Raw genomic sequence first — 18,286 nt, 5'->3', positions numbered from 1 at the left:
CGTCAGTATTGGGGGGACCAATATTGCCTTTATGCTAGGCATAGTACAAACATGCAAATGTTTGTTTTGTGGCTGAAATGTTAGGGTCCCTTTGGAAAACTACTGCCTGACTTTTACAAACATGTGGTAGGCAGAAAAGCGTCTGCTATTGTAGAAAAGTACCACTTTTATAGTAACCACTTGCACAGTTTGTTCTGAAGATTTTGGTTTGGATCAGTTTTTGCTGAATGGAGGCAGAATTTGAGACCCAGAGAGAGGGAGCAGAATTGTCACAGTTCAGTGCACCTGTATTTCCCCTCCATGGTCCACCAAGGGCACCCATTCTAGGCTTCCGGCTGCCAGCTATCCCCTATCCTGGGTGGAGACCTGTATGTCTCTCCCTCCTGTCTGAGGGTTTTCTAGGCTGCACAGTTCCCTGCCTACACTGTGATATCCCAAGAAAGCCAGACTGCCTAAACAGGCCAGTGTCTGTTTTACTCTGTCTCCATAGGCTATGACCAGGTAATTGCCCACAGTTTTAAGTTACCATGCAGTCCTTTCTAAGCAAGCTTCTTTATTCTTAAGGTGGAAGCATTACAGAAAAAAACATATTAAAACAATAAAAGAGCCTGTACACTTGCTAATAAGTTTACCAGAAATCACCCCTTTCTCTTCAGCAGAGCTTTGGTAGGAGTCAGTCCTTCAGATCCCACCAAGGATTTTTTTCTGTGGATACAAGTTCATAACTGCTTTAGCTCAGAACAAGCACACGGACACTGGGAAAATTAGCCTGTTTTTTTTATATATAGCGTGGCCTTTGATAGTCAGATTCTGAAAACAGTAGACCATGATCCCTTCCTGAGTGCGTAGCTTCAGAAGGCTGGGTTTTTGTATAAGTAGGGGGAAGGAATTTGCATTTACCTCCCTCTAGCTATTTCCCAGGCATTCAACTTCACATGTATTGTCCTGAAAGATCATTCTTGTCTGCCATATTGTTCAATATAGTAGATTGATCATCCAGGCCCACAATAATACATAACCTTTTCCTTTAATACAGTGAACTCCAAAGATAATTAATTCAATAAGGGTTTTCAAGGATATTTCAGGAAATTGCCATATCTGTCGCATCCATTTTAAAAAGCTCTTTTATATATTTGAACAAACAATGGGCCAAATTAACCCCCATCATAGCACCATTTACTTCCTGATTGACAGTAGGGATGAATTTGTCTCAATCTTTTAGACTTTTCCTGTTTAGCATTTTTCAGCTTATGGTACTTTATTCAGCATTCACTGCTAACAAGAGAAAATTTGTTTTTCACTTTGATTTCCACAATCAATTCTGATTTTTAAAAAAATCACAAAAAATTGGTGCATGTCCCCAGATAATTTGGGACCATTTTGATCTTTAGCTCTGGATGTAAATTCATCCTGCCTGTGCCCATCTGACTCGGTTTTTAGATAGTAGGCCCTATCCTGCCCTCAGTGAAATCAATGACAATTTTGCCTTTGATTTCTGTAGGAGCAGCTGCAGCCCTGCTGTAGTAAGAATAAATGGTGGTTTTATAACTTGTTTCATAGCTTGTCAGGTATAGCGTATGGGAACTGTAGCAGAGAAACAGCCCACTGGAAACATTCCCAAGACCAATAGATTATAACCCACCGGTGCGTGTTCTCACATGCACACATAGTAAGTTATCCATTTAGAGAGATTTATAACAGCTTACAACAAGGTAGCCAGGCTTTGAGATGGTCTGAGTACAAGTAGTACATGTTATATACAGGATATAAGTAAAAATATTTGTCTCATAATGACACATCCACAGAATCCACTGATCCCCAGGTAACAGCCCCGTATGCTTCATCTTCTCCAGAGTTCCTAAGTTTGTGTGTGTGTGCGTGTGCATAGACCAAAGGCCTGATTCTCTTACACTCATTTAAATCAGGAGTAACTTCACTGAATTCAGTGGAATTGTTCTGGTATTAAACCAGTGCATGTCAGAAGAGAGTCATGGCCCAAGTAACCTAGAATTTTTTGTAGTCTTTCTTTGCTGTCCATGGATCCTTTATGATGGACCAGTGAAAGTTATCAGAATTCATTCTTTCCAGTTGTGGACTGAAGACACTGATGCTTTGATTTATGGGCCTGACACAACTGACATCACATATAAAGGGCCTGTTTCTCATTTACGCTAAGGGCATTTTACACAGCTCTGGCAATGTAAAGGGTCCTTCAGATGGGACTAAATTAGATTTTCACTCACTTTAAGGCCCCGTTGTAAAGAGAGGTGTAAACAAGAATCAGGACCAAAAATGGTAACTACTTGGTTGGTAGCACTGCAGCTATGCCTGCCAAAAACTATCCAGTTAGAGCAAGCTCACGAGAAAAGGGACATCACACTGTCCCTACAGTCTCTCTGCCACCATGATCATAACATTTATTGGATTTCCAGAGTGAATGGCTGGGAACTGAAAACTTGAAGCCCAATGCAAAGTGAGTATAAAATGCTACCAAATTGGAATGGTATATTTTTACACCTACTTTGCACTCAGTTTGCTCAGATGTAAATGATCACACAAGTTTCAGGGCAAAATTGAATCAGGCCCTTCCTGTTAATCCTGGCATTGTCAGTCCAAAATCAGATTATATCCTGTATGATTTGTAGGCCTTGTCAGGTATCCAGCAGGGAGGAGGGCTGATCTTTCAGTTAATCCCTTGTTTTAAAAAAATGATGGCCTGTTAAAGAACTCCCAAGTTTTTGTAATAACTTCTACAGTATATTCAAAGGAGAGTTGTATAGATTCCCCAGCTGACATACAGCTAATGCATAGAGGTATATTGTGTATAGAACAGGGGTGGTTGTTTTCCCAACAGAATTGCCCTATGGCAACAGCTGTGACAAGATCTAGAAGGTTTGATTTAGTATAAATGCTTTGTTTTGTTTTGGACTCTTGTGATCAAGAAAAATTAAGGATAGAATTTAGTAATTACTGAACAGACACTTCAGGCGTTATTTCAGAAAGAATTCAGTGCTGCAGTATGTTTGGAAAGCAGTGAGGATAAATATTTAATAAAACGCTGTTTTAAGGCAGTGTGTCAACTTCATTACCCCTAATGTTAATCTTTTATAACAAATAGTATATTAATTGATTGTTCTTTGGAGGCTCGCTGTCAATGTGAAGAGTGACTTTTAACTTCAGTTTAAATGGAGAAGGCATGGAAATGTAGTTATCTCTGGCCTCCTTTTGGAGAACTTAAGTATTGATCTTCATCCTGCTTCTACCTGGGGGGCAGTGGGTATGTGACAGGCAGAAACTGATTTGATATGTTGTGATCTTGGCACAAAGAGATGAATAGAAAATAAAGTCAAGATTCCTAAAATAAACCAAAAATAAATCTGACACAACTCCACTGTTTTCATTCTAGCAAGAACCCGTTGAGTCATCTTTCGCAGTGACTAATGGAATAACTGAGGTCTCTTCTGACTGCTTCCTACCCTCCACTATAAAAAGTGAAGTTGACAGTACTGTGAACATTGTAGGTAAGTGCTTCCAGTGTGTACTTCTCACATGTGATAAACCAGTACGCATGTGTCTTTAGACTTTAAACTCCAGTTCATGACTTAGATGGTGTCAGAATAGCACATATGGCTGGATGAAGCTGACCCTAGCAACAGTATTTTATATTTTGGAGTATGCCAAAGTTTTATAAAACATAGTTCACAAGATCAGGTTTGAGGTCTAAAGGTTTGCCACAAACCCAGGATGTGAGTTCAGGTCTCTAGCTCAATCCCTTGCTCCAAGGGTAGAAGGGGTTGGGAGCAACAAGCTCATCTTCTGAGGGGGGGAAAAAAAAATACTTCTCATCACTTTGGTGGCCCTTCCTGACATTAATCAGCTCCAGAGAGAAGCACAGGCAGGTTGATATTTTATCCAGTGCATGCTGGGTAGTAAAATTGGGGTGTAGAAGTTGAAAGAGTTCTCATGATTCCAAGATGGCTTGAAGGGCTTTTGATAGGTTGCCATTTTGGTGGTAATTTAAAAATATATATTAAAGGGTTAAATGTGATGTGACCCAGATAATTTTAACCAGCACCTCAGTAACAGAATGTTCTGTTAACATCACAGTGTTAACAGCGAAGATGAGTGAAAACTGGTGCGTTAGGAGTTAGCTGACAGAGTAAAATGTGAATAACTAGTTCTTAGCAATGTAAGTTAGGTTATGTTTTGACAGTTCTTTGGCTGTAGTTATTGTTTCAGTGAAATGAAATTCAATCACCACTTGGCCTGGAATGTCTTTTTTTCTGTACAAGGTGAAGTGTTTGCAAATATGTTAACTTTCTCTTTGCAAAGATGATAGGTTTTAGTTGCAATGACTTGTTTTATGTCACGTTTATTTTGCAGGCTAAGTTGCAAGCTTTTTCACTGAGAGACTTTTCTGGATGGAAAATTTATGGGTGCTTTTGCTCTCCAGGGAGCAGTATATTTAATTGCACTGTGTTTCTGTGAGCATGTTTAGGTTTCTGCTCCTTCTATTACAGAGGGTCTTAAAATTAGCCTTGGAGGAATTCCAGCACTGTAGTGAAACATATTTCAAACATATTTCCCAAGTAGGTCAGACCCAGGTGCAAATTGAAATCTAAAATACCCAAAGGTTGATGTGGAGCCAGTGGGAAGAAACTTTATACATTTTTGCTTTATTTAGCAAACTATAAGTCAAACAATGGACAATTTAAACCCTTTTGGGGGCATATTGAGCCTGATCCCAATTAAGTCAAAAGAAAGACTGACTTCAATGGACTATGGATTTGGACTAGGCTTATAGAGCTCAATTCTGTGAGGTACTGAGTGCTTTCAACTTCCATTTAACTTCACTGGAAGTTAAATGCACTCTGCATTGATAAGAGGTTCTCAGTAGTTCATAGGAAAAGACCAGTAGATGACACTAATATTTATCAGTGTGGTCTATGTGCCATAATAAAAATAAGGAAAGTTACTCAGGCAAACAGAAGCGAATCCAAATGTTGTAGGGCTTTATTTTTGCCATTGTTCCTAGATATACATCATTCATAGCAGGAATACCTAGGGCCAAATCCTGCTCCCTTCACTCATGTGAGTAATCTTTATTTCACAAATAAAGCATTTGGGATTTGGTCTGTAATTGAGAGCATCCTTTTGTGTGAGCGTGCTTTCTAGTTTAATTATCTAGGCTGTGTGCTGTCTATCCGAACTAAACAGGGAAAAATCCTTATTTACTACTCCAAGGATCTTTTCAACACAAACAGCAAAAAAGAAAATGCAGAATAGATTCATCGTGTGTGTGCTGGGGAGAGGAAGGGAAGGAGGGAGCTGGTGCAGCTGAGGCCAAGCCCATGGCATTTTGTCCAAGCTACCAGTATTTTTGCTGATGTGCACTGAAGTTATCTCTCGGGGTTGGGTAAGAATTCTCCAGATACTGAAGAGAAAGATAAGGCCATGAAGGCAGTGTTCTTAATAAGACAGCATTGCACAACACCGCAGTTTCACACTGATAATGAACACGGGATGTTTTTTCCATCCTCTCTGCTCTTATTGAGAGCTTGCTGCAGTACCAGGAGGAATGTTGTTTACAGTGGAAGTAAGTATCTAGAGCAAAATGGTAGGAATTCTAAATCAGGCTCCTTTTAAAGAGCCTAGTCAATGTCTGTTTAAAGTTATGTTTGCTGGGATTGCTTCATAAAATACTGGTTTGGGGAGGTTTCCAGATTAGCTACTTGTCATTTTACAGAACAAAATTATATGCAATTAATTTAAATGGGAAAAAATGCTTGTTTAACACTTTTGTTAATAAGAATAGCATCTGCAGTTATGTCATCTCTGAGAAGAATTAGTAAATCTGTCATACATCAGTGTACAATCTTCGCACCAGTTTGGGGCTAGAAGAAATGTCTCCCCTGCAACCCTCCTGTTACAACATAGTGTAATTTTCTACATGTGTTTTGGTTACTTTTTAGCTTGTTCTGAAGCATCCAATATTGGCCACTGTCAGAGACAAAAGACCAGACTACATGAACTGTTGATCAGATCCGGTATGGCAATTCCTATTCCTTAAAATAGGCAAAGCAATCCATCATTTTATAATCCTTCAGTCTAACAGTATATCACTAGTCACAAATCACTCTGAACCAAATCCCGCAGCACATATTCCCACAAAACTCCCATTGAAATCATGAGACTTTTGCCTGAGTAAGGAGTTTTGACCCGCTGTGTTCAAATGAAAGTAGAACATAATTTTATCTTTTGTCTTTGATTGTGAATTCTGAGGAACACTCACGAGACTAGGTCTAACCCTGAGCTTTTTATCACCTGCTGGTTATTTTAGATTTATATTTGTGCACAACTTCTGCTTAGCAAATGTATTTCACATCAGTGCTGGAATCCCTGTTCATTTAAAAAACCTTTCCTAGTGGAGCGGGGGACAGACCACATACCATAGATATACTCTCTGTAATACAATGCCCCCTCCATTTACTAGACAGAGGGTGCATTTTATTAGTGTAATTGTTTTATGTTGATATTGTTGAGATAAAGAAGTTGTACAAGGAGGAAGTATTTGTCTGTGGGTTGAACACATGTCTGGAAGTTCAGGGTTTTCTTCCTGGCTTTTACCTTTGTTTCACTGTCAGTTAACCTCTGGGTGCCTTAGTTTACTCATCTGTAAAACAGGTGTAAAAATATTTAGTTGTCTCACAGCTGTGTTGTGTGGCTTACCTAATGTCTGTAAAGTGTTTTGGGATCCTTGAATGAAGAAATTGCAGAATATTACAGGCTGCCTCAACTTTGTAGAGGAAAAAAAAATGGAGCTTTTTCTAACCAAGGTGTGGAGCAGCATTTACCTGCCGAAGTGGGAAACTCCTTTGTTAATATTTAACCAAATTGCAGCGCAAAGATCATGAAATACATTTCAGTCACAGACCCTGGTGCTTAGAGGCTAACAAGCTCAACATTGCTTTTTACATACAGTAGCTGATATTGCAGGGGATGGCAAGAAGTCCCTGCCTCATTCCTGTCTCCAGGAGAAACTCAGCCAGATTCATTCCCTGTTTAAAACCACTGAAGTCAGTAGAGTTACCCAGGGATTAATTTGGGCCATTGTCTGTAAATGAGTTTTGAATCACTGTGCCTTAGAGTACCTGATGTGTATCAGGGCATCCAAAGTCCGCAAAGCACTGGCAACTTGCCAGGCGCTGCGTCTGACATTAAGAGGGAAGTATTGCAGCTACCCATCACCATTAATACAGAAGTGCAGCCTACAGTAATCACTGCTTCTAGCAAGTAATGTTCTGATAAAGATGGAGCCCTGCATACTCTGGCAAATCCTGAATTCTCTATTAAAGATTAGCATAGCTACAGGTTGCATTGTGGAACTGTGGGCTATCTCTGGCTGTGGGCCACACTTACTCATCTGCTTAAGCATTTCCAGTGGTGACAACTGGAAAGGAAGGTGGCAGCTTTAAAGGTGTTAGAGACTGAAAATATCAACCAAAATTTCCTTAGAAGCCTTGTTAGAAACAGTCAGGCATGGAGGCAAGCACAGAAACTGTAGTGAGAAGACCACAATTTAACTACTAATGCAGGGATGGGTAAACTGTTTGGCCCAAGGGCCACATCTGGGAATATAAATTGTATGGTGGGCCATGGATGCTCACAAAATTGGGGTTGGGGTGCAGAAGGGGGTGAGGGCTCTGGTTGGTGGTGCGGGCTCTGGGGTGGGGCCAGAAATGAGGAGTTCAGGGTGCAGGAGGAGGCTCCAGGCTGGGGTGGGGGAGTAATGTGTGGGAAGGGGTGCAGACTCCAGCTAGGGGTGGGGCTGGGGATGAGGGGCTTGGGGTCTAGGAGGTTGCTCTGGGCTGGGATCAAGGGGTTTGGAGGGCAGGAGAGGGATCAGGGCTGGGGTAGGGGGTTGGGGTGTGGGCAGGGGTGCAGGCTCCGGCTGGGGGTGCGGGCTCTGGGGTGGGGCTGGAGATGAGGGGTTTGTGGTGCAGAAGGGGGATCAGGGCTGGGTCGGAGGTCAGGGCGTGAGGAGAGGCTCAGGGGTGCAGGGTCCGAGCAGCGCTTACCTCAAGCGGCTCTCGGAAGCAGCGACATGTCCCTTCTTTGGCTCCTATGTGGAGGCGTGGCCTGGTGGCTCTGCACACTGCCCCTCTGCAGCCACCGCCCCTGCAGCTCCCATTGAAGCCCTGGAGAGGACCATTGGAGTGGAGCCATTGGCGCGCATAGGAGCTGGGGTGGGGTGGGGGCCATGCTGCAGCTTCCAGGAGCTGTGTGGAGTGGCCCCCGACCCTGCTTCTCGGCTGGAGCACTGGAGCGGGGCAAACCCCCAGACCCTGCTCCCCAGCAGGAGCTCGCGGGTTGGCTTAAAATGGCTCACAGGCCAGATCCAGCCTGTGGGCCATAGTTTGCCCTCCTCTGTACTAATGCAACAGTTCAATGTGTCTGACAAATCAGGGAGTCTTGCAATAACCTATCTCTTCCTTCTGATATGGAGTTGTAGGACACCCCCACCTTGATGGCAGTACTGAGGAGCAGGTGATAGTTGCCAATCCTCCTGATGTTTGCCAAGTAGTAGAGGTGACAACAGAGTGTGATGAGCAGCCCCTCAGCATGAGTCAGCTGTACCCTCTGCAGATCTCCCCAGTCTCCTCCTATGCAGGTAAGTCAAAAGAACTTTCACAAGATTCAGAAGAGCTCACCGGGTAGTGCTGGAATGTTACATAGGCCTAAAAAATTAGGCAGATACCACCATTGGGGAGGTGGTGGATGGTTTCTTTTCTTTGTACCTTAGGGTAGTTGACAGAGATTCTGAAACCCTTGTACTTCACTGATCATTTTTTTGGACGTGAGTTCTAATACTTCCAGGGGTGAAAGTAAGTTAGAGGACTTACCGGTACGTCGGAGTCCTGAACAGGGGGCGTGGCCTTAACCTAAAGAGGCAGGGCCTTAAATCCCCAGGCCCTTTAAATCTTGATTTAAAGGGCCAGGGCTCCAGCTGCGGTAGTGGCGGCTGGGAGCCTGGGGCCCTTTAAATCACCCCCGAGCTACCAGGTGCAGAGGCGGCTGGGAACCCCAGGGCTCGGGGGCGATTTAAAGGGCCCAGGGCTCCAGCTGCCGCTACCACAGCAGAGCCCCAGGCCCTTTAAATCACTGAGGAGCCCTGGGGGCTCCCAGCTGCCACTGCTACCCTGGGGCTCTGGCAGAGCTTTAAAGGGCCTGGGGCTCCACTGTGGTAGCGGCTGCCAGAGCCCCGAGCCCTTTAAATCCCCGCCTGAGCCCTGCTGCCCGAGCCCTGGGGTAGCGGTGGCCGGGCTCTGTCGGGGATTTAAAGGGCCCCAGGGCTCCAGCCGCCGCTACTGCCCCGGCCCTTTAAATCCACTCCGGAGCCCCGCCACCGCTACCCCAGGGCTCAGGAGGGGATTTAAAGGCCCCGGGCAGTAGCAGCGGCTGGAGCTCTGGGGCCCTTTAAATCCCCGCCGGAGCCCCACCGCCACTACCCCAGGGCTTTAAATTGCCCTCTGGGAAAGCCGGTCCCGGTACAGCGCACCGGCTCTTACAGGTACGCCGTACCGGGGCGTACTGGCTTACTTTCACCTCTGAATACTTCCAAGTATCTTCCCTAGTTTCACACTGGGAAGCCAGAAAGCAACATCTATCTTAGGAGGGAAACATAAGTAACTAATGGAATTTAACTAATGGCAATTAAGTAACTAATGGAAAGTAAACCTTTGTAGGTGCAAAATCAGTTAAGGATGCACATCTTTTATTAGAGAGAAAGTGTCAACTTAAAATGATGTAGATTGAAAGCTTGTCTCTCTCACCAACAGAAGTTGGTCCAATAAAAGAGATTACCTCACTCACCTTGTCTCCTTATGCTGCAATCAAGTTTCTTTCTCTAAAACACCTTTGATTATAAAAGGTGAAAGACAGTTAAAAATCCAGTGTTTCTGCCACTATTTATACTGTTTTTTTTCTTTCTGTATTTTTCTCAGCTTGAACTGAAAATCAATGAAGTTAGTTTCACTTTTTTGACATTTTAGTATCGCTTTCAGATTCTTAGTGCTGCAGTTTTGGGGCTTTAGATGCTGATGGAGAATGTTTGTTTAAAAACAACTGTTTTCATTGGATATTTTCCATATGGAAACATTTCTACATTTTATAAAAGCTTGTTTTTACAACATGTAAACATTGGCCCAAATTTAAGTTGACAGTGTTTACTATTCCTGCCTTATAGAACTGATGTTGTTTTTAGAGTTATCACATTTGCTCTTCATCCCACGATTTCTCTTGATTAGTCACTATCATTGGATTACAGATGAATCCTATTTTAAGAGGCCCGGGAAGCATAATGGCCTGTTTTCTCTTCCCCTTCTCTCCCTGCACAGCCTTATTTTTACATATTGTATCTCCCACTATTCACTCCAGTTTTCTTTAACGTTTATCATACTGTAAAGCAAGAAAAGTTGTATGTACAGTATATTTTGTCCATTTACTGTTTGCATGTAATTCACATTTACTAATTGTCCCATGGATTGTCCCATGTAATAATTACAGGGAACAAGGAGCCAGATACTGCTAGCCTTACTTGTGTGAATAGAAGCTTGTTCCACAAGTGGCTTCAATGGAACAATTCCTGGAAAAAGGTGCTTTTTAACATGAGAAGGGCTAGCAGAATGTATCCCTGAATAGTCTAAACTACATTTCATTATTACTTATTTTTAATCAACCAAAATATTGAAATGTAGTGATCGTAATCATTACAAAATGTAGTTTGTTAAATCTGAAGGCACATTTGAAAGCTTTAGTTTCTAAGGTGCCTGAAGCAAATACTAGACTAAGGAAATCTAGACTGAGTATTTCATAGTCTCGTTGGGTGTGGATGGAAATACATTGCCAACATTCCACTAGTGCTCTTGCTCAGTGGTTCTAAAGTTATAGTTTGTGGAGCCTCAGAACAGATAGACATGGTGGAGAATTGGGAGATGGGCCACAGAGCTGAGCACTATAGATACTTTGACATGGAGGCCCACATCCTCAAAGGTATTTGGGTACTTAACTCCCATTGAAATCAATGGGATTTAGGCACCGATATAACTTTAAGGATCTGGGCCTAAACTCTTTGGGGTAGGGACTGTCTCTTTGCTATGTGTCTGCACAGTGTCTAGCACAAAGGGGCTGGAGCCTCTAGGCACTTCAGCTGATGATAATGTCACTGTGCAAGTGTGGAATTGGGAGTTGCAGAGGGGAGGCTGTCTCTGTTGCAGAGGTCTGCAGAATGGCAAAGCTGGACAGTTACTGATCTAAACATACTTGAAAGGTGGCAACAGTCTGAGACACAACATGCCCTTCATTTTTGCACAGTTGTCAACTAGCTTACAAGCCTTCGGAGGGCACGGGTAGAAACAGAAATGTTTATCATTTTAAACGGTCATTAATATTACACTGGTCTGGGTGTGACTTATTACTCTCTCTAAAAAAGAAAAGGAGGACTTGTGGCACCTTAGAGACTAACCAGTTTATTTGAGCATAAGCTTTCGTGAGCTACAGCTCACTTCATCAGATCGTGAGCTGTAGCTCACGAAAGCTTATGCTCAAATAAATGGGTTAGTCTCTAAGGTGCCACAAGTCCTCCTTTTCTTTTTGTGAATACAGACTAACACGGCTGTTACTCTGAAACCTGTCATTACTCTCTCTGTGGCTTTATCTTTCAACCATTAGGCAAATTAGTTCCAGACACATTTTTATAGAAAATATTTTTATCTTAATGTTAGGGTGAATAGCATCATGTTCTCTTGGAATCACCTCCAGCATTGCTCTGTCACATGCTGATATATGATCATCATGGCCACTGTGGTTAGTCTGTAATGGCCTGAGCTTCAGCAGGGCTTTGGGAGGAGGATGTTATAAAATGTATTACTAATGGAAGATCGGGCCTTAGAAACATTTGTCTGTCTGTCAAATGCTTCTTGCACAACTTTCCCAGTATAACTGAACATGACAAAAATGCTTCTCTTAACCTCTGCCAAAGAATCTGAATAAATAATATGAGTACATAGAAAATATGTGGAACTAGATCTTCGGATGTGCAGCATCTGCTTTGCACCACTCCACTGTCATGAAGCAGCCCTATGGTCAGCTATGCTGGCTATGGGAGGATCACCCAAGAGTAGGCACATCCTCCAGTGTTCGTGAAAATGAGGCACAGTTGTGGTGTCCCTCTGCATTGCTGATTCTCAGCTGTTGTACTGGAATTGTGGGAGTCTTCAGGATGTTCTAACTCCATGACGGGGGATCAGCCTGGTGCACAGCTAGTTCAGGCTTGGGTAAACATGAAGGTGACTTAATGCCACCTTTCTACTTCATGAGTGCATTTCATGGCAGCAGACAAGGATCTGGCCCAGGATTTTTTTTAAGCATACAAATGATTCACAGGATAGGAATCCCTGTGCGTTTTATGTTAGGGCTGCCACCAATCCTGAAATTCATAGGATAATCTCACTTCTCCTGGCTCTACTTTGCACTGTGCAAATCCAAATGGTACAAACATTCAAGAGTCCCAGGTTTGTTTTGGACCTTGCAATAGCATGGTGTGGCAGAGTAATGCACAAGGGATGTGCCTGATACATCCTATGTGCATACTGTATGCGTGAAAAGGCCACCTCATTATGCAGTGACTTACCATGATAACAATTATTTTATCACTGCTACAAAACAGTGGTCTGAGGTACACAAAAATGTTTTCTTGCAAAAACCCATCTACCTCCTTTTTGAAGCTGTTCAAGCAAACCCCCACCTATTGCCCTCATTTGCTAGCCTCATTCTTTGCTTACCTCATCTTGCTGACAGTAATTCAAATAGTCTTGCAGCCTCTCTTTCCTTTTGAATTTTGTGCATCCCAGTGATCTTCTCCCCTTGCCAGTGCTGGAACCTTCTCTTGCTCAGGCTTTTGATAATATATAAACATTGAGGACAGATTCCTTCTTGTTTGCATGACAAAATTCTTTATTACCACACATTTCTGTACATCAGCGTATCTGTTTCATGTCTCCATATGAATTCTTTCTATCCATGTCATTCCCAAATTGTGCCCCTCATCTTCTATACAGATTGTTCTCCTGCCTTCCCTTTCCTAGCTTGTAGTTTGGTTTAATTGCAAAAACCATCTTGCGGCAACTCTGTTTATCCAGGTCAGCACATGTGAGGTTGTACAAAGTCCTAATCCTTATCAGAATAACTATTCTGCTACAGCTGTTTTTATATAACTCCCTCATGTGGATAGGTTATGCTGCAATAAAGTGACTTTTCCAGAATGCAATGATCCCATCTATTTGCTTAGCCCTGTATGTGTCTATGGCCCACTCACCCCCACTCAGTTACAGTGTGTGCATTTGGGTTAGGAGACAGGAACACGGATGTGATGAGAAGTGTGGAGGTGGAGGCATTGTGTGTGTATGGGGGGGGATGATAAGAGGCATGTGTGAGTACAGTGCTCAGGGGAAGTATGGGAGGGGTATATGTGTGTGAAGGTGCAGTGGTTGGTGGGATTATGGCAGGTGTGTGTGGGGAGGGGGAGGTGCAGTGGGGGGATGAGGAGAGGGGTGTGTGTGTAGAGGTGCAGTGGTTAGGGGGTGAGGAGAGGGTGTGTGTGCATGCGTGTGAATAGAGGTACAGTGCTTGGGGAGCTGATGGCAGGAGTGTGTGTACGTGGAGGTGCAGTGATCGAGAGGATGATTATAGGTGGGGGGCAAGGAAGGTACAGCAGTTGTGGGGATCATAAAAGGGATGTGTGTGGAGATTCAGTGATGGAGGGGCTTGGGTTGGGATATTAAGGGCAAGAGAAGGATGAAATAAGAGTAAATGAGAACAAATTCTATAGTAGCAGTAACAAAATATGTTACAGAAGACTAGACCTTGAGGCTGAAAGTTTAGATAGAAATTATCAAGTGAAAGCATCTTTATCTCTCTTTGGGTGCAGTCGTGAACAGTGATAAAGCAAAGGAAAGGATTTTGCAACATTTTAGCTACACCATAAAAAGATAGCAAACACAGTGGTGAAGGAAAATAAAGTCTCTTCTTTTGCCCATAAGGTTAAGCAGTGATAAGCCCCTTGTGCATCTGCTTCTCTTTAACATTTCCTACATCTAGTGTAGTCTATTTTCCTGTTTTAAGTGCACAGGCTTGTTTATCGTGTTAACCTTTTTTATTTCACTCTGTTCAGGTGCTCACAGGTTCAGCAAGCTGTTTTATATAGGCCTCATGTTACAAGTCTGGAGTCAATCCATGCATGTTTGATTTATTTATTTATTTATTTGTGTGTTTCTTTTAATCTTTGCTAGCTCTAGAAGAAGTTATAGTGACCTATTTCTTAGCAGTGGATATTGTCTGTTTAGATGGATTTTGATACTTCAGGTAGAATGATGCCAACTTTCATTTTTACTTCCATTTTGTCCAACAGAAAGTGAAACGACGGACAGTATTCCCAGTGATGAAGAAAATGCAGAGGTAAGCACTTGGTTTTATAGTGCTCAGGAGAAATTCTTCAGGTACTAAAGTGACACATATTGTGGAGGTTCTTTCCCATTGTCCCCACCAAAATACATTTCTACACAGTCAGTATTAATTTTAATAGTGGAGGGAGGGCTGTATGGAGACGAATGTTCAGATGCTTGTAGAATGAAGTTGATGTGTGTTTTAAAAACACACACACACACACACACACACACAAACTTCATGATCTCTCAAAATTAGAAGTAAACTAATTTGTACAGGAAAATCAAAAATGTGCTTTGGAGAGATGTCAACTGTGGAAACAAATTTCTTTATACAGGAGGGGCTTTGTGCATGCGTGTGTGTTATGGCTCAGTGCTTTCTGGGTAGCTTAGTATTTTATCATGGTTGCAAGCAGCCTTGTTTGGATTTTCTTGTATGTTGTCTGGGCTCACACAATAGCAGGAAATGGTGATCTTGATGATGGAGACTTTTGCAAATGTGGTGCATGTTGAGCTTTCCTGACGAGTTTGTCCTCATGCTTTGAATGAAAAGAAATCAAAGGAAATAATATATAACCACCAAATATTGTGTGGAGCTATTGCTTGTGACCTAACAGAACCCATGGAACAATTTTTCATTTGCAGCTCTAATTTTGCATGTGCTGAATAGATGCGTGCACATCTATTTGTGCATGTAAATCTCAGCTTTATATGTGAAGATTATGTAATTGGACATAAAAATTCATATGTATATTAGAGACATGGCTGAAATTTGGCTTCAGGATTCCAGCTTCATATTCATGAAAGACTTCCCTGCAAGACCCTTTTCTTGCTCAGTTTAAAAAAAAAAAAAAAAAAGTTGGAATCCTTTCGGTGGGAGAATTCTGTTATGAAGTCAAAAATGAGCAGCAACATTAACTCTGCTCTCAGTGTACATACTTGAACGTTAAATAAGCTCTTCATCTCTCATCCTCCTGAAGGGGGAGGGGAGCTTGGGGGAGCACTTACCCAGCTAATGACATTTAATACCATAAAAAGAAGTGAAAATTCTCTAAGGATGTAAAAATAGCACCTTGCAGGGTAGTGTGCTGGAGTACGGCTGAGCTGCTACTTGCTGCCAGAAGGAGGGTTGGCTTTAGTAGGGCATGAATAAGGAAAGTGACCCTAAAACATTGCTGGTCCTGTGGGCCATATTTTCCATCCTGCTGCTGCAGGAAGAGGAGAACAAAACTCAGCAGACACCCCTAGGACAGTCTGAACAAGCTGGGGATGAAAAATGTCTCTACTTGCTTCTCAGTGCAGGGCTTAGCACTAGTTCTATAGTAAGATTACCCTGCTCCCCAGTCTCACAGAATTCCCCTCCTGGGTGTGCACTGATGTTCCGCATTCATTAGGGGATGGAGCAGATCTCTGTGGCATGATCGCCTACAGGCCGCGTAGATATCCGAGTGGATAGCCCATGAAAGAATAATGCTAGCAGAGTTAACAGCCACTGGATTCTGTTCTGTGCTGGCTAAGGAAAGACGTCATCTGTGTTTAGGCACTTGACTTCTGTGGGTGACCAAACTTCCCCTGAATTCAGGGACTGAAACCCTTGCCCATTCCAAGGAGGAGGGAATCCCCTGACAGACCAATGGGGGGAAATTTTGAACTTTGAAGCTCAGAGTTCCTTGCCCCACTGCCCATTTTTCCAGAATAACTGAGAGTATGGCCTTTGTTTTCCATCAGCAGGGTAAATTATGCAGAGGAACACCTAGACTTCAGAGAGTGGGATTGGAGGGAGAAGAAATCACAAAGTCACACATAAAAGGCTAGAAGCACAGGTTTTAGTAGCCATTCCTTACTACATGGTCCTTTATTTGGCTACAACACCGTAATGAAATTTAGGGCATGACTGAAAGAGAGAAGAGAGCAGCCTCTGTATCAGTTATATTAGCAGGAGTAGTTTACAAAATCACATTCACTGACAGTTTTTTTTTCTTTTCAGGGTCGGCTTCATTGGCAAAAGAAAAACATTGAAGGCAAACAGTATCTGAGCAACCTGGGTATGAGGAACACGTCTCATATTCTTCCCAGTATGGCTACTTTTGTGACTTCCAACAAGCCTGACCTCCAGGTCACCATCAAAGAAGAAAGCTCCCCACTGCCTTACAACAGCTCCTGGCCCCCCTTCCCAGCTATCCCTCTCCCACAAGTGGTGTCTTCAGCTTCTGCCAGCAGCAGCAGGCCAGACCATGAGACACGGGCTAGTGTCATCAAGAAAACATCAGACATCACCCAGTCGAGAGTCAAGAGCTGCTAAGCCTTTGACTGTGTCTCTTTAGTTTTGGTTTGTTTTTGTATTTTATGTCTCTCTAGAAGAGGTGCAACTCTGACGCACATTAGACAAATCTAAGGGAAAGCCTTGACCATATAGAACATTGCTGTGTCCGACTCCAGTACTGGAGCTTTTTAACTCAGGACTCCAGCCCTCAGTATGTATACCTGAAACCAGATGGATTTCCAAGGTTACTGCATAGGAAAAACAGAACTTTGGCCCACTTATATAAGTTCCAGTACTTCATAAGAGGACCAACAACCACAAGGGAAGTGGTGTTGCTGCACTTCTTGCAGTCAAGGCTGTGATGGAACTGAAAGCCTCAGAATGGAAGAGAAAATGTGAACTAGCTGGAATTTTTTTTAAATACAAAAAAATCTATTGTGAATATGTACATAGTGCAGTACTAGCAACGTTGCAGTCTGCTTCTGCACCTTATTAAAAAGCACTTACGAAAAGGCCTTTTATTACCTTGCTCTAATGAATGGCACATTCAAAGCCCCCTCCCATCTTTATTCTTTTCCAAGGCTATTCTTTCTAACAAGCCTTGAGCAGTAGGGGAAAGAAAAGGAAGGTAAACCTTCCTATATGGATTTCACACATTAAGACTGCTTTTCTCGTGTTTGTTTCTAATCTGCTATGCTTGAATGCCGCGTGGTACAATAGGAAGAAAAATATTACAGAGATATTATGCAAATTCCCAGATTTCAAGAAGAAAAAAATACTCTAATTCTAACCAGAGCAGGCTTTTTTATTTTTTATACAGGGGAATATTTTATTCAAAGTAAAATTCTAAAGTGAATATAATTGTTTTTTTTTAAAATCTTTTCTACAGCAAATTTATAATTTTAAGATTCAGTTCTTGGTGGGTTATCAGCAGTTATTACATCCTTGTGGCACATTTTTTTAATTTTGTAAAGGTGAAATAGCTTTTATGAGCTCATGTAGCAATCAGATTATCCTGTGGATTGATAATAAATATGATATAGTTAATTTTTAATAATCCTCTTATTTGTCATTTTTTAATCTTATCCACACTGCTTGGGCTTTTAGGATGAAAGATGAGGGTGAAGGGTGTCACATCTCATAATGGAAAACTGGGATTAGCCTTTGCTTTAGAATCAAGAACTATCCTGTACATTGTGAATGAAATGGGAAGTACTGTGGGACAACTGCAGCACAGCACAGATAGAAAGAGCAACTGGGACTTAAAGGCAATATGGTCCAATGGTCAGGGCACCAGACTGGTAATCAGGAGACCAGGGCTCTGTTCCCAACTCTGCTACTGACCTGTTGTGTCTCTCTGTCTCTGTTTCCCTGTCTATAAAATGGGGATAGTGATATTTTTTAAGTCCTCTGAGTAATAATAATATATTATTAGTGGACTGAACACAGGATTGGCAGCCATGTAAATACCATGCTGGGTTCTGATCCAGGTCATTACGAAAAGGAGGTTTGGATAGTGGGG

The 18,286-nt window shown here is 42.4% G+C and overlaps 1 protein-coding gene across 9 annotated transcripts in view; it reads left to right on the top strand.

Moving 5' to 3' along the window:
• The window catches only part of IRF2 (interferon regulatory factor 2), a 65,117-nt gene extending 47,296 nt beyond the window's left edge, over positions 1 to 17,821 (top strand). For 6 of the 9 annotated variants that reach the window (XM_073341787.2, XM_073341779.1, XM_073341780.1 and 3 more), the window contains 5 exons: positions 3,407 to 3,521; positions 5,973 to 6,047; positions 8,507 to 8,671; positions 14,468 to 14,514; positions 16,489 to 17,821. In XM_073341787.2, coding sequence (XP_073197888.1) covers positions 3,407 to 3,521; positions 5,973 to 6,047; positions 8,507 to 8,671; positions 14,468 to 14,514; positions 16,489 to 16,803 — 717 coding nt within the window. In that variant the 3' untranslated portion in view covers positions 16,804 to 17,821. The remainder of the gene's footprint in view (positions 1 to 3,406; positions 3,522 to 5,972; positions 6,048 to 8,506; positions 8,672 to 14,467; positions 14,515 to 16,488) is intronic. The other 3 variants (XM_073341778.2, XM_073341786.2, XM_073341785.2) reach the window with 3 other exon arrangements.
• Positions 17,822 to 18,286: the final 465 nt, after the last annotated feature.

This window comes from Lepidochelys kempii, chromosome 4, assembly GCF_965140285.1.
Source record: "Lepidochelys kempii isolate rLepKem1 chromosome 4, rLepKem1.hap1, whole genome shotgun sequence".
NCBI classification, from domain to species: domain Eukaryota; kingdom Metazoa; phylum Chordata; order Testudines; family Cheloniidae; genus Lepidochelys; species Lepidochelys kempii.
The sequence above is the reverse complement of the archived record's forward strand: the minus strand, read 5'-3'. Positions and strand labels throughout refer to the sequence as shown.